This window comes from Trachurus trachurus (assembly GCF_905171665.1).
Source record: "Trachurus trachurus genome assembly, chromosome: 22".
Classification (NCBI taxonomy): Eukaryota; Metazoa; Chordata; class Actinopteri; order Carangiformes; family Carangidae; genus Trachurus; species Trachurus trachurus.
Window position 1 is genome coordinate 8904833 of NC_139907.1, and position 17116 is coordinate 8921948.

The following is a 17116-nucleotide window of genomic DNA, read 5'->3' on the forward strand; positions in this document are numbered from 1 at the left end:
GGCAAAAGGGGGCGGAGCTTGATATTCATGCCTGAGCTCAATTTTGCCAACTTGCATGTGCAAATCTTTTTGGTGCCAACTATACAAATCAATATGGATAATTTTGTTATGTTTAATTACAAAGTAGCTACTACTCTAGGCTTTGTGCGCTAGGGTCAGGTTAGTTATTTATTTTAAACCGTGCCGCCAATTTTTTTCAGGCTGTCGACCATAAAAAAGTGCACTGTCTCTTTAAGGTCTCTCGGCTGCTCTGTTTCGTATTGATCAATCCACCATTTTCCAACACACAGCGGCGGCAGTGCTAACACAGCTCCGGCAGCGAGAGAGAGAAGAGAGCCTCCCCTCTACCTGGAGAGGAAGCCAGGGACCGGGGGCAGTCATGGCAGCCAACATGTACCGGGTTGGAGGTAAGCTGGTGACTGGCGGAGAGGGGGGGAGGGCAACATTGTGGGAGCTTCCCGTGTTATTATTGTTTTTTTTGTTGTGTTTTTTTTTATGGCGGACTCGCCACGGTTCGCCGCGGTTCTTTTATGTATTTACAAGAGCGTGGTCCGTCTTTTCCTTCCCTTTCCCTTCTCTTTCTTTATTTCCCTAAAGCTAAAACCAGCCTTGTGCTTCACAGATGATGATGATGATGGTGGTGGTGGTGGTGACTGAGTGAAGAGGAGGATGGTGATGAAGAGTAGTGCTTCGTTTACTGAACTGACCCCCCCTCCTCTCTCTCTCTCTCTCTTTCTCCTTCTTTCCCCTCTCCTGCTCGGTTTCGCTCGGTTTCTTTTGTGTTTCTTTTGCAACTTAGGTTGAACCAAAACAACTACTCCAATGTAAAGATGCATCTAAAGTAACGTGCATTGTGTAAATGTGTGCGTGTGTGTGTGTTTTTTTCAAGGTAACGCGGCGGACGTATGCTGAAAAGTTTTTGCGTACCAGTAAACTACGGCCCCGGTCGTCTCTTTTCAGTCGTAATAAGTAACATTTATCAGTATTTCATTAAACCTACAGAAATCCCTAAGGAAACAGAAAGTAGTGGATGCCTTTGCAAGGAAAATATATGAATATATATATATATAAAAGTTAAACACTTCTCACCTACATTAGGGGAAAAGCAGGAATAGAAATGAAAGCAAAGATGTTTAAAGATGCATTTAGCCTATTAAATATATAAAACATGTAAGGGCAAGATCTCCTTCTTTTGTGCAGACAACTCCAGTTAATACCTAATTAAGATCCCTAGCTGTTTATCCTCCCACTGCTCATATTGCTCTGATTTACATCCTGTAGGTACTGTGTTAAAATAGTCATAGGAAAGTTACTGTCCAATATAGTTTAAAATAAAGTAGTGTTTGTTTTATAATACGGGGAGGCTTGCTCCCCTGGATGACTGGATATTAAATAAATAAATGAAATAGAATAAAATGGGGAAGACTTGGATGCCCAGTGCACAGAAATATCAGTGCTGCACAATTTTCTCTGTATGTGAGGTTACTGCTAAAATGTTGACCACAAATTTCACTAAGTGTCTGAAAAGCCACATCATGGTGCACCGTGACAGGTAAACTGGAGAAGACAGGTGTGATTATTTACTTAGGTTGGTTTCCTTCTCCTGTGAAAGCTGGTCAGTCTGGGGTTTTTTTCATTAGTATTTCCTTTCACGTGATTTCAGTTCTCCCTCCTAATGATCCTTTTTTTTTTCTTCCGTTACGTCGTATTTGAATGTATATTAAAGAGGCAGGAAGAAGGAAAGTGATTGATTACATTTTGAGGAAATGTTTACATGGAATGACTGTAAATTGTCTGGGGTAATAGGAAGGCCGATGCTCTGCTTGACTCCGCACCTGCATCAGAAAATAGCCTGTGGTGCTGAACGTCACACAGCCCTCTTTATTTGGTCAAATGAAACGAGGCCTACCTGAGTGAGAACAGGATTATATCCAGTGCAGGATAGAAAGTTAACACTCCACCTGCCTAAATGTTGCAGGATTTGGTGTGTGTCTTCACACTCATCCATTATGTCTTGCCTCTAGAAAATTCATTTGAATCAGTGATTTATGCCTCATAGTTTTACGATGGTGTATTTTCAACGCCATACTTCTGCACTCTGCAGCTTAAAATGAGATTTAATTCATCACAATCATTTCAACAGTTCACATGAATGCCCTAAGATCTGATCACAGTCGCCATCCAACTTGCAAGGAAAAACCAAAACATTACAATTGTGTAAAAACCTAAACCAACACGAAAACAAAGCATAAAAAACACATCACTGGATTGACATACTATTAAATTGTTTTGTCACTTTGAGATTGAAAACCAGGCACAATTGAAGCCAAAAATAGGTCTTTATAATTGACTGAATCTTCTCCTGACACCAACCCTTGGAAAGATGGCGGCTACTTTGCAAGACAATGCAGGATCATCTTAGAAAAGCAATGACTTCCTTGTGAATGAACCCTGGACAAAAGCCGGCTTTGTGGGCCTTGATGTCTTTGTTTTTGTCGTGCAGGCCACAAGCCACTCTTCCGTTGCCTGCGGTGCTTCTTCCTCGTCACTTTACCCTAGTCACAGGAAAGTGTTTGCGACTAAGTATAGGCTAAACAGCATATGTCTTATCATCTTAATGGTGGGAAGGGAAGAGAGAAGCCAGTCCAGAGTGTTGAGCAGTGAGCAGGCCACAGGAGTTTTAAGTATGAACCTGCAGAGAGAGTCACAGAGACTTGCTGCAGATTTATTGCTCTGGCAGAAATTTACTCTCCTTTGAGACAATGAGGAAAGAAATATAGTTTCAAGTTGGATTTGAACGCTCTAAATGATCCGTTCACAATTCTTGAAGTCTGTCTTCAAACAAAAGTCATGTGCTGATGGAGAGATTGAAACAGGGGTTTCTCGCTGTAATCATTCCTCCTGTTCACACTTGTTAATTAAATACTAATGCACTTCCAGTGTAAGTGATGTAAGCAGTTAAAAAAAAGAAGAACAAAACACGCAGTAACAGTTTGTGCAAAAATATATTCCTGAAATGATCTGAAGCCAATATCAGGCTTTAGCAGACTGGGGTCAGTCTGGGGTAGGTTGCTTCAGGTAACAGTGATCCATAGAAGTCCAGAGTACCAGATAATATTAACTGAATGGAAAGACGTAAAACAATCACGTCACCTTAAACTATCAGGAATATAAGACTGTGCATATGTTTGGCCAACACAACGCCTTGCTGGACGACAATGGTGATTTTCTTTTTATTGCCACAGTCCCTGCATTGGCACCTCAGCCGCACCAGCAGCCTGCCCCCATTCAAAGGAATGCCCTTAGTTCAACAGATCAAATGGTTATCCTCCACAGTAAAAAGCTTTTAGTACAAAAAAATCCCTCCATGTTTTTCCAAACATTGTTTCTATCATGAGCTGCAGTGGAGGTTTTTCCTTTTATTATTATTGTTATAAAGATTGTAACTTTGGAAGATCTACTTTTGACAGACTGTTGAAGCCTGTTATTAGACTTTCTAATGTCGTTCTGCACAGAACAAGGACAATGGATTTCGTTCCACATCACTTACAGTGAAAACAAGTAAGGAAAGGATGTCACAAGAGGTAAAACGTTGGTACCAGGTTGATGCCAAAATTATCCAGACATTTTTTTATTCTCTGTCATACCATAGTGGAGACGTGTTTCCTCCAGGAGTCAAATCCTGAAAAGAATAAGAAGAAAGCAGTGCAGACACAGTGAGAATATATGTTCCAGTTATTATTATTTGCAAATTGCGACAGTTGACATCTCTTCTTAGCTTTTGTGGAAGTTGTGTGTGTGTGTGTGGAGCGTTGCTAACATTATCTTGTTTAGGATAACGTGATGACGGCTCATAACATGCGCCAGCCGCTCGCATCATAAGTACGCAAACCGTCGTTACTGTTCAGTCTGTCGGAATATATCACTGACTTTTTATTAAATGAATGTTTTCACACCACCAGCCTGTCACCTTGTTAGTCAATTTAAACTGCTGCTCGCACACTGGCTCTATGGAGGTGTGTGCATGTGTCAGCAGCACACGCTGTACAGCAGCAGCCTCTGTTGTTTTCTGTGCTCTGGTATTGAGAATAGTGGAATTGCACTGGTATCATCACATCCCTAATAGCTCGTATAGGTGGGAGCAATGACAGCAAGTGCGTTTTTAAGACTTGTTTGAAAATGTATGCACCTCTCCATCAAATTAAAACTTGTACCGAGGCTGCTGGAGTGTGAAAAACTGTTGTGCAGAATGTGCTAAATGTGCCGGAGTGTTTACTAACTTAAAAAAAAGTGACAAACTTTGGTGTCAGGACCCGCATTTCTCTTGGCTGACGGCTGGTGAGGATTTTCCCCGTGCTGCCAGTTATGATTCAGAAACCTGCCTTAAAGGTGTTGTTGTGTTTACTACTCTATAAACTGACTAACTTACAAACTTTGACAGTGCCCACACATCGCTTGGCTGGTGGCTGGTGTTAATTGCCCACGCTGGCAGTTGCCTCTCTCACAGATCTGGTGGGTGTGCTCGCCGAGTGAAGAAGATCTGAGGCTTGTTTGGCTGCCATCCTGCCAAATACAGGGACGGTCAGTTTAACAGATACACGACGGCTATTGCATTAATTCAACAGAGCGGCCTTATCATCATATTTGTTTAGAGGCCAAATTGCGCAGCGCTCATACATCCATAGTAATAACCAGGATTTGCTACGGGCCCGCTGCCTTGTGGCATCTTCGTAGGTTCATTGAAACTCATTGAAATTCAACATCTCGTCATCTAAATTGCTATAAAATAGTTGAGCTGTTGAATAAAACCTGCACACGTTTGCTGGTTAGTCACAGTCCAACGAGAACAGGCTGCAGTCGTGTCTGCTGCTGCGGAAGTTGCAGGACAGATGCGCGATGGGAGTTAAAATGCTAATGCTTTTTTATTAGATGAAATCCCTCTCTGCTTAAACATCATTAAACATAACATTAACTAGAGCAAACTCTCCCGTTTATTAATGTTTTACATTCTGGTGCTGAATGTGGATTATCCCTCAGGTCAGTAGACAGAGGTGCAGAGCAGAAAGTGTCTGAGAAGTTAGACGTTCACTGTCTGCATGCAGGGATGACGGCAGGAATTCATAGGATGGGTGGACAGATATTTCTCCTAAGTCTCACTCTGTGCAGATGTGAGCAGCTGTGATAGTGATAGTCAGCAATATCAAAGTCTGAAAAAGAGGTCCGGATAGAGTTTGAAGATTTAAATCACCTGCCTTTTACTATAGAAGCTCCATCTGAGCCACAGTCTATTCCACAGTTGCTGCTCAGGATGACACACGCCTCTTGGTGTGTGTCTATGAGTAAGCATTGGGATGACTGTGGAGGGGGTATGCATGCACACGTGGACCAGCGTGGGCGGATGTTCACGTTCTCCATATCCAGCCTCTCTGCCCCCTCGTCGTTACTCGAGCCCAATCCTTTTCATTACTGTCATATATAATGTACTGTTTATAGACACACCACCTCTGGTGCTTACTAACGCTGTGGAAGGTGCCTCAGTAGCTTTTGGGTCCCGAATTAACAAGCGTGTCTGTGTTGAAAATTGCCTCCTGGCACTGAAAAATTAAATTTAAAATTATAATTTCTAATGTAATACAGTAAGTTTGTGCTTTAAATTGTTGAGGTTTTCGGTACTCAGGTACTATATTGGTTGTTATAAAGAAACTCCCTGAGCCAAAACACTTTAGTTTGATTCTGCTATGTGTCTGTAGCACTGGGTGCACTCCCCCACTGACATACTTTATATTGCATGGCAGCAGAAACTGTTGATTCTCTATCAGGTGATCAGCAAATGTTGGTAGATAGTGTGACACACACACTGCGGGAGCAGAGGATATACTGCAGGGCTGCAAATAACGATTATTTTCATTATCAAACGCTGGCAAATTTTCAGTGTAAGATAAGTTGTATTACACTAGAACACAGGTTTGTGACACTCGGTGTATTTACATTCACAGCGAAGTCGAGCTGTGCTAATAGCTCGAGTTGGGCGTCTCGGCAGAGTTCTGTCCTCGTCGCAGTTTACATGCAACAGGGAAAATGGAATAGTTGACAGAAACATGTCCGCGTCCTCAACGTAGGTGGTGATACAGTATGGATCATTTTAGCGGGTTAATACAGAGCCCCTATCCAACTGACTCTTCTGTCACCTAGTAAACAACTGGATTAGAGGTCTCTGCAGCTCCCGACCGAATGCGCTGGTCCGGGCCGGGTTTGGGATTACAAACGACTCAGGTCGGGTCGGGTCAGGTCGTCTGGTTGTAGTGTGTTGTTGTTGTTAATTGTGAAATGCACTGAATCGGTGCTGACACATCAGGCCAGGTGGGTTCGGGCCGGCTTCTATGCAACACTTTGTGCTTTTGCTGCTGTTGTGGAGCATGCGCACATCCTGCATTGTCCCGTTTCAGTCAGAATCAGATTAAGGTGAATACGTAGAGAAGAAAATCGGTTACCAATCGCATCATCTGGATGTTTAAGTCGGATCTCCAGAAGTCCAGTCTTACGTTTACATGCACTTTATTCGTCCAGTTTTTGTAACTGTAATGTAAACACTGAATGTATGTGCTGTAAACCATCCATTACAGGTTGGGAAGAGTTTGACAAGCAAAAAGTAATGTTCACGGCACATTTTCTTCTACTTGAATGATTTTTTCTTTGAGAAAAGTAGGAAAAGATACACAAGCTGGTTCAGACCACTAGGTTAGGAAGATCTGCTCTGAGCTGCAGTAAAGAGATGTAAAAATCAGTGTGAAGACATTTTTAACAGTGCAGTGGGTTCACCTTTAGACAGCAAGTTTTGCCATTTTCTGTGATGAGACATACAAAGCTGTGTTTTTACTGTGTTCATATCGGCACAGGTGACGTGTGTTGTTTTCTGTGCTGAGTAGAAAGACTAATGCCAAACACTGGTTGGGTTTTCTGTAAGTCCAGTTTGTGTAATGTTGGTCATTTTTAAAACATTTTATGAGCAGCTGACAATGGAGATTATCCCTAAAATGAGTCTTCAACACAGATAACAATATGACAAACTCACCACTGTATGTTTTACTGACAAGCTAAGTGGTTAAGATGCGGAAAACCATGAGTATAGGGTATAATTACGACAACCACTGATTCTCTTTGTGATTTTCTGTATGAAATGTTGAAGAAGATGGTGAAAAGTGGCTGCTATTATTATTATTTTCCAAACAGCCCAAGACGTTGTACTCAGATTGCTACTCCTAGTTTGCCAACACTCAAAACCCCAGAAATACTCATTTCACAGTCATCCATGACGACAAAGCCGCATATTGTCACATTTGGAAAGATTTAACCAGGAGACGTTTGGAACTTTTAAAAATAACTAATCAGTGATGAAAAAGAAAAAAAGATGCATATTAATTTTCTGGTTGGTCTGGTTTTTCCAATTACTCCTCCACTTAATCGCTGACTATCATACTTTTTTTTTATTGTTTAATTTTAGATTTTTGCCTTTTATTTTAAGTGTCGTACTCATTCGCCCACGTCCATCTCTATCAGGCTGTGTGTCTGATAGCCTCCAGTCTCTCTCGCTCTGTCCAAACCCAGACTCCATCAGTTAACTCATGTTTTCCCTCTCTCATCACTGCGTCTCCCTCACTGACTGTCTGTCTCTCCTCTCTCTCTCTCTCTCTCTCTCTCTCTCTCTCTCTCTCTCTCTCCACCTCTCCCTCTTTCTCTGGCCTGGTTTGAATCAGCCCAGCAGACTCTCTCTTTTGGGGCTCGGTAACATGCCTTGATTGGCTCGCGCTAAATTCGACTGCACTGTGACATCATAGGCGCCGGGGCCGTCCGATTGGCTGACGCTGGGAAAAAGCGGGGGATGGAGAGCATGAGGGGTGGGAAGGTGGTTGGGTGGGTGGGTGGGAGGGAGGGGAAGAGGAGGAGGGGTGGCGGTGGTGGTGGTGGGGGGGTTATACACGGGTTGAGGCGGCGGGAGGGCTGATGGGAAATGGAGAGACTGAGTGACGCTGCTCGGTGCCTACAGGCCTCTCTCCCCTCTCTCCCCTCTCTCTCTCTCTCTCTCTCTCTGTTGCTCTCATTTTGAGTTCCTCTCCAGCTCGCTCTCTACCAGGCTTCGGCTCCTCACATGGTGGAAACTCCAACACTCCAACATCCCACTCTTGACTTGTCACTTCGTGCATTTTCCTCCCCACTTTTTTTTTTTTTTTTTTTTTACTTTGCCGGAGAAGAGACACGGGGTCGAATGTTAAAAGCGATTCCATTCTCTGTAACTTCAGTGCCCCATGCCAGGAAAAAAAAAGCAAGACGGCGACCTGTGCCCAATATCCCACCTTTGCAGTGATTTGTGAATGCACCGGGAGACGTGTCGTCACCAGTGCCCCAAAATAAAAGTATCTTAATGCGTGGCGGCAATTCACACCCGACACCACAGCAAAACCGGATGTTGGGACATGTGGCTCGGCTCTGGTTTGAAAACGGTCATGACGCATTTTGGCTCCTGATTAATGGGTCCCTCACACAACTGGCAACCGCTCGAAGGCCGCAGTTCAGCGTCAACGTGTCTCTCCGTGGTTTGTCATCAGACCTGTCCCTGTTTTTGAGGTTTTTTGATCAGGGTTCCTCTGAAGGTTGACAGTTTTATTACCTGTGTCTCTCCGGGGAATGTTTTCTCTTTTTTTTCTCCATCTCAGGTATGGAACATGGAGTCCTGTTAAAGGGACAACGAGGAGTTTCGGAAAGCAAAGTGTTCTCACACTACGTTTCCCATGAGCCTCCGCGCGCACGGTGGAATTACTGGCGGGACGAAAGCGAAAACATTTGCCAAGAATGTTTTCAAATCAAGAATGAAAGTCAGAGGTTCGAAGATGATTAGATACCGTCGTAGTTCCGACCATAAACGCCGATTTGGCGGCGTTATTCCCATGGCCTGCCGGTCAGCGTCCGCGAAACCGAAATTAGGAAATGCTGGGCGAGCCGACCACTAAATAATAATAACAAAATAACGATAAAGACAAAACGATATAATTATCGAAAATGAACCCATTAACAAGTGTGGGTAACGTAGATTCTTCCACATTAATATGAGACTTTTTTATAACCAAATACAAACTCCTCGTTCTCCCTTTAATGTTGAATTAAAGTGTTTTATTTTTTATAATTGATTAATCATTGAAATCGTTTCTTGGGAAAATATTGTACTGGCTACAGCTTCTCAAATATGAAACTTTGCTTTTCTTTGTGTCGTGACAGAATCTGTTTGGCCATTGGATGTTTTGTTAGAGAAAATGAGCAACTTGAAGATCTGAGCATGTGCTCTGCGACCTCATCACAGTATTTTTCGCTCATATTGGGAGCTCTGTCATTACTTTCTTTTTGGCAATTCTTCTTTTTGCTATTACTTGAGATAATTGTGTTTATTGACTTTCAGTGAAATTTCCATTGGGAAAAAAAAGTGGCTCCATTTTAAACCCTGTGAATATTCATTAATTTGAATCTTCCCAGCTACACCAAACCCAACAGTGTATCAATTTGATCGATTTGTTGGATCATTCGTCTAGTTTTTTTAGACAAAACAAGGAGAAAAATGTCCAGATTAATTATCTGCTGATTGACTAATAATTCAATCAATTAACTGTTAAGCCCTAATCAAGTTTCTTGCCTGTGGAAGCCTCAACCATTAACGACAAAAGACAACTCACTAACTCACTTTCCCAGTCCACGCTTTCACAGGCGGTCGGTCTGGCGAAAACAACTAGTCACAAGCTTGTTTCTGCTGACCTCTGACCCCTGGGCTGCTGCCTCCTCCCGTCGCGTGTTAGATAAAAAAAAAAAAAACGAGCAAGTCAGATGTCTTGTCTTCATTTTCTGTCTCAGCACGGCTCAATTTCAAGTTGGCCTATTTGATATTCAGCAGCAGGACGAAGATGTCACAGTTGCAGCGGAGTCTAGTAACAGGCCGCTACAGGGCGACGAGTCGATAGGCACGATGTGATGATCTCGCCTCGACTCGCTGCGATGTAGAGCAAGTGAATGTGTTGCTGTGGTTGCCAGAATAAGCTGTCATAGAAATTACACTGTACATGCTTTCTGAACTGCTGCTGCTGCTTTGGGTAACCCACGAGAGGAGGTGTGAAGTTTCTACATCCTTATACACTGATCCCTCGCTGCATATAAAATACTTAGGAATGATTTCAGTGAATTTACTTTATACCGAGCCACTGCTGCTTACCAACCGTATCTCTAATTCAATCAGTGAGCTGTGTCAAAGTTTTTTTTTAAAACACTGAAAGGTCTTGAACAACACTGAATTTCATTTACTACCTTGAATAGTTTATCTTGCCTGCTGTAGACGGTTACATTAGTTATGGCTTTTTCTATTCTATTCTATTCTTTTGAATATATTTTTTTATATATAATTTTATACCACGTATCTTGGTCCAGGTTATGTTAACCGATTAATCATTTATCAATGTTGCTAAGAATTATACTGTCATATACAGCTGAGGAGCACTCATGAAAATCTGACACTGTCCCAACTGGTTTGACTGTCGGTCCAACTGGTGTTGAAAAAGTCTTGAGTTTGACTTGCAGAATCCCTGAATGTAGATATTTTACATATTTTACATGTACAGTATCATTTATAAAGCTCCAGAGAATGGGTGTGGACCTGTTTTTCAGCAGAAGTCAAAGGTGTGCCCCTTACTCACCACCACATCATGTGACTGCTGCTTTGCATCATGGTCTGTTGCAGGCAGTTATGGCACTGTACTTATTCAGACTCTGGTGTTTTTGTTTGAAAAGCAATAGATTGGTAATTCAACTAGTTGCTGATACATTTTATTTCTGCCTTATCTCTGACATCTCTGTCGAGCTCAGATGTGAAACTGGCCTCCTTTGCATTCAAAAATCCAGAGGAGACCAGTTTCACGCCTAAGCTAGACATGTCTTGAGAACCAACTTGCGACTAAAGATGAAATCTAAATCATTGTGAACAATGCAAACTCCAACACTGTGAAGATTAGATGATTTCCTCTGTTTTGCATCTTTTTTGTTATATGCTATACTTTTATTCCCAGTTGGTAACAGTGTCTAATATTATGGAGCTATGTGTGTAAAAGAAAAGTAATGAAAACAGGAAAGTTGTCCAAAAATACAAGAGACATGATGGATAGATGTTTGCACAATGTTTAACAAGTGTAGGCAGATATCTTCTTAAACTGGCAGTACTGTATAGTGGAAAATGCAGGAGTCAGTGCAGATGCTGGATGTGCTAACATGATGGGTGCATGCCTAAACCAGTTAGTGCTGGACACATGAGGTTTCAGGAAACACACATGAGTCGGTTGCGTAGCGCGGTTTCTGCTGGTGGAATTTCACCGATCTTTGGCTTAGTCGGTCAAGAAGATTGGGGGCCTGGGGGATTGTGGGGGGGGATGGGGGGATGGGAGGGGAGAGTTTTCGGGGTGAAGGGAGGATAGCTCCGGCTCCAGGCAGCCTACCAAGTGTGGGGTATAATCTGACAGCACTCAGCCAAGACACATGCAGGGCTAAGACCAGGCACCCTACCAAGACTGGGGCCTGTGGGGATATCCTGGTGAGAGCTAAGCCTCCAATGGGCCTGGAGCAGCGCCAGCAGCCCCACACACACACATACACACACATATGCACACACACACACACACTCACAAATGCATAGCAAAGCCACACATGCGCGGTAAAGCTTGTGCAGTCTCCTGTACAAAACCATATAAATGCAAACACACCGTGCATTGCAAACAACACATGCAGGTTGGGAGTGGGGGGTGGGGGGGAGTAATGAAGAGAGAAATAAACAAGACAAAGAAAGCACGAGGGCTGAGGAAATCCAAGGCTGCAGCAGTCTGAATGGAAAGACTGTGTGTGTGTGTGTATGTGTGTCTCAGTGAGTTGGTGAATGAGTGTCGGTCAGACCTCCCAACTACAGCTGGATCTCCTGTGTATGAAAATTACCCTAATGGAGCTAATTCAACATTTTGTGTATGTCTGTGTTGCACTTGTCCTGTTGACTAATTAAGCTGTCGTTGTGTGCGCCAACTGGAAATCACCCTGAATATTTGGATGACCTTGCAATGTTTGACTGACATTTGTTTTTCCTTTTTCTTTCCATTCTCCCCTCACTCTTCTTCCTCCTCTTCCTCCCCCTCCTCCTCCTCCTTCTTACTGTTCCTCTGCAGATTATGTTTATTTTGAGAACTCGTCCAGTAACCCACTGCTGATCAGGAGGATAGAGGAGTTGAACAAGGTGAGTGCGTGTCTGAGGATGAGTCTAATGCCCTTGAACGCAGCACAGATCCTGACCTCTGTACATCAAAGAGCGCATTTCTAAGCATTTCAAAGCAAAACTGTCAGACATTTGCAATTTCCAGCTTCACACGTGACAGTAAATCTTTCTTTCTGAATATATCGGTTTAACACTGTTGATCTTACTAAACAAAAAAACAATTGAAGACGTCACTTTGGGCTGTGGGAAACTATAACAGGGGTTTATAAATATTTTCTACTGACGTTTTATTGACAAAACAATAAATTGATCTATCCAAAAAAATAACTGGCAAAAATAAAACTCATTAGATGCAGCTTTTAAAAACTATAAATTTGCCTTCATGTGTCATTATTGCCAAAAGTGTGTCCAACTTTTTTGTGAAGATTTGTTGTTGTTTTTTCCGGCACCTGTTTCAGATCACTGTAAACTTGATTTGTAATCTTAGTCAGACAAAACAGACATTTGAAGATGTCACCAGGAAACAGTTAAAGCCGTAATAAACTTAGCCTGCGACTTTTTTGAATATCGATAAAATAATTGTTTGAAGGGAAAAATATCAAACAACCTTTGTTCAAGTCTTTTTTTGTTATATATCACAGTGAATGGGGCATTGTTGAAACAAACAATTCAGATTGTTATTTATAAGAAAGAAAATGTGTCATCATAAAGCCAGTATTTTATAATGGCAGAACATAAAATGGCTATACACTATTTTAAAATGATATATGTCTCTTTCATCATGTTATGAAAGCTGTAAACACACTGTTGTATTATCATGTCACTAGTGTGATGATAATGTTTCAGTGGGAGGTGACTGGGTAAATCCCAGCCTGCCATCTCCGTCATTGTTCAGTCAAAGAAGCAGAAAAAGAGCCGTGTCCCTGCAGACCAGTTACAGGTGCCTGCTGTCTGTCTGCCGTCTGTCCCAGGCCTGCGCTGGATAATATGGCGACTGTTTAATGTGACTGACACAAAGCTCAGAGTGAGCCCTCTGTTCTGCCTGTCACTGTCAGTCTCTCTGCTCCTCTGGGATCTTTTCACTTCCTCTTCCATAAGGTTTCAGAGATGCATGTCTAGAAAGTATAGAACGGTGTTGGGAGAAAACTTGACAACCACCAGCTGCTCCAAAACTATTGAGAGATGGGAAATTAAAAGTTGGGCTGAACTGACTGCACGTAACAGCCATCATGTATGTGTGTAATGTTAAAAAAATTTAAATTATATGACAGTGACTTGCTCATAGATAATTAATCAACCGTGCTGTGTAGTTAACGGCACACTACGCTTTCATATATTTGTGATCATCACACCACATAATGTACTGTATGTGTTACACTCATGTCATCTTCCTATCTGCATGTTTCCATTTTCTCTCATCATCCTCTGTTCTGTCTAGGTTTATAGTTTTAATGTGTGTCAACATAAATATCTATACGTAAATGTAAAAGAATCATCAAAACGGTGTAACGTTAACTTATTAAAATATAATTGTTGAGGCAGTGAGGGGTATCTGAAGGCTGAAGGAAGTTGTAAAAGGCTTTTTACTCAAAAAAACAAAACAAAAAAATCCCCTAAAATTCAAGTTCAGACCATGTGATGAGTCTAAGAGTAAAAAAAAGAAAAGAAAATTGAGCACTGATCACAGTGTGAACTAAGTCTAATTGGTTGCGATAGTGGGAGTCATGGATCGGACCACCCCCATCTTAGTGCTGGACATTTGTGACTCTGTGGTAGTTCCTCATGCAGTAGGTGTCTCCTGTACCACCATTTACCATGAGACACACACACTGAAGCAAAAACCAAAAACGTGTATAATCTCCAGTAATCTCCAGTACTATTACTCCAGATCTCCAGACCTTATGTAAAATTCATACATGGACCTTTAAATAGTTAGTTTTAATTGGTTCATCCATCCATCAATCCATCCATTTGCTGCAGATTATTCAGGTTGCGTCTTATTAATGATATTATTAGTTACCCCTGTTACACACTTCTAGGAAAATGAGAAATAAATGCCAGAATTAATTCTAAGGCTTATCGTCTCTAACACTTTTAATTCATATTGAAGGATAACAATGGAAATGGTTGGAGATAAGCTGAGTTGGTGGCTGGTATGAATAGGTATTAAATTGCATTCAATCAGGTATTAAATAGCAGCAGAAACCCCACAGAGCTTTAAGTTTTAGAAAGTTCTTTGTTTTTCCACTTCTAAAATATACTTTGATGTTTTCCCTTTGACTGAGGATATGGAGTATAATTTGTTAATATCCTCTGCAAGCCCTGCTTCACTTGGCCTTTAGATTATGTAAGGTAAATTAGGAATACGAGTCACTGTCAAATGTTTAATTTGTAAAGAAAAATGTTACAGTTTGCTCTCTAAAACAATTATAAATGTGCAAATAACGTTTGTGCAAATAACGTTTTTTCTTCAATGTTCTTTCTTCAAATTTAGAACTGTTGGAAATTGGATTTTAATTGTTTTGATAATTATCGCAGCCTGAAATAAGTGTCTGCAGAATGTAAAGAAACACGATGTGTTGACTGTGTTTGTTTCTTCTCCGTCATCTCTACATCCATCTTCCTCTCACTCTATACCTCACTGGAGGGATTGGTGACAGAGCTCCTAATCCAATATGCCCGGCCTGTAATAGGGTACAAATGTGATTGTCAATGATATTTAACACTTCAAAGAATCACAGTTTATCAATATCGTAATTCATACTCTGCTATTCAATTTCCTTTCATGTGTACGGTGATATAGAGACTAGGCTTTTGAACTGCAAGTGGAAGTTATTTTGGTTCTCCTTTTTCAGCTAGTATATAATAAAAAATTGACATGCAGCTCCAAATTAAAAAAAAGAAAAGAAAAAGTGTTTCATCAACATATCAGTTTGTAAGAGACACAAATCTTGGGCCTGAACAGACAAACCCTCCCAACACATCTTCCCCGTCCTGATAACAGCAACACTTATTGTGATTTTGGTTGAACTGCCGTCGTCTCACACTGCGTTTGCAGCCAAAGTTAAAAAACTAGCCTCATCTCTGGTCTTTTTTGTGTCTCTGTGTGTGTGTGTGTGTGTTTGTGTGTGTGTCTGTCTCTGTGTGTGTGTCTGTGTGTGTGTGTGGGGGTGCTCTGTGTGCGGCACCACTTGTTGCCGTGGTAACGCCGATTGTCTCTGGTTTGCAGACAGCCAATGGGAACGTGGAGGCCAAAGTGGTGTGTTTTTACCGACGTAGGGACATCTCCAGCACACTCATCGCCCTGGCAGACAAACATGCAAGTGAGTGACCATAACCCACCGCCAGCAGCAAAACATCAGGCGTAGAAAAAGACGTAACAAAAAGAGAAAAAGAAGAAAGAAAGAAAAAATCTGTTCTTTTCGACAACCCTCTGCAGTTATTTTCCACTGCAAAGTTGTAGTGCCCTCTCATCCAACCGAAGACGATTCCCCCTGAACGGGAAAATGCAACTCTGTTATGAGGTTTCAGGTTGTGAGGGTTGTTTGCGCAACAGATTTTATCAAGGGGTTGATAGAAAATTGAATTGAGTTTGTGAGCTGCTAGTGAGCCGAGAGAAAAGAGTCCAGACTGCAGCCCCTCCTCTCGTAGGTCTGATTTTCAGACGGCATTCGATCTGCTTGGATGTATCCATATGACGACACCGCACCGCACCTGCATGTGTCCACGCACGTGTGCTCTTCCTGTTTGAGCGTGGGCGTGTTGCGTTTACTTGAATGTGGTGCTGTTTCTCAAGAGCTTGGAGCGAGCCCTGCAGTATCTGGAACAGCTGGCAGACTTTGAATGGGCTCGAGCAGCATTGTATGGCCTTTTTTTTTTAACATCCCGGGTACCAGGATGTGTTTTTTTTTTTCTCTCAAGGGGAAGGACAGTGAAACAATTGTGAAATAAACGTTGATTGGAAAGAAAGTGAGGGACGGAGGTGGTCAGTTGAAGATGGTTGGGAGTGAAAGAAAGGACGGAAGAAGACTGATTTGCTTGTAACCAAAGTGTGTCATTTAAAGGCCACAGCCATTCTCTACGGTCCGGGTCGCCCAGTGGTCAGTTGGACTTGATGCCTTCGGGGCACTGCTCTAGAGCGCCTGAATTCAAAGAGTAGAGAGACGCAGAGAGAGATGTTGTGATTTGTTCTCTCTGTAGGAAATTCACTTTTTCTTGAACATGACAAGAAGCTGCCACAAATGTGTTGTGACGCTGTTTGGAGTCAGTCACTACTTTCTATTCTCACCCAAATCCATTGTAGATCTCGGTCTGCGAGCCAGACACAGCGCAGTAGATGTTGATATAGATTGTGAAATGAGCGTGTCTCAGCCGAGGATTTATATAAACTGCATTTTTAATTTGAAAGAAGACCTGACCGTAGGCGGAATTCGTTCTTGAGGTTTAACTATTGGTTGTCTACACTCTGCTCCATCCTTAGTGTAATCTTAGTGGGAAAATACCACCACCCACTGCACAGGCACACGCATGCTGGCAGATTAATTTAGTCATCCTTTCCAGTGCCATTTAATTTTTTATTATCTGGAAAATGCAAAAAAAAGGAAGAGGAGAGAAAAGATAACAACCTTTGAGTGAATCCCGTCCTGAGTCTTTCATAATGCTCCATGATTTCTGCTCTTCACAGACTCGTGTGTGCGCCCATGTTGGACAAAAAAATAATGAATAACGGTTTGTATATGAATGTGGTGGACCTCCTGCGTGTGTTCAGGTTTTTTTTTTCCTGCATAGAGAATGAGGAAGTGGCCACCTCCTGTCGAATTTCGTGTCTCCTTCAGC

General features: G+C 42.1%; 1 protein-coding gene across 2 annotated transcripts in view; it reads left to right on the forward strand.

Annotated features, from left to right (window-relative positions):
- The first annotated feature begins 286 nt into the window (after window positions 1-286).
- mta1 (metastasis associated 1) overlaps window positions 287-17116 on the forward strand; it is a 43612-nt gene continuing 26782 nt past the window's right edge. For both annotated transcript variants that reach the window (XM_083997889.1, XM_083997890.1), the window contains exons 1-3: window positions 287-407; window positions 12234-12301; window positions 15510-15603. In XM_083997889.1, coding sequence (XP_083854015.1) covers window positions 380-407; window positions 12234-12301; window positions 15510-15603 — 190 coding nt within the window. In that variant the 5' untranslated portion in view covers window positions 287-379. The remainder of the gene's footprint in view (window positions 408-12233; window positions 12302-15509; window positions 15604-17116) is intronic.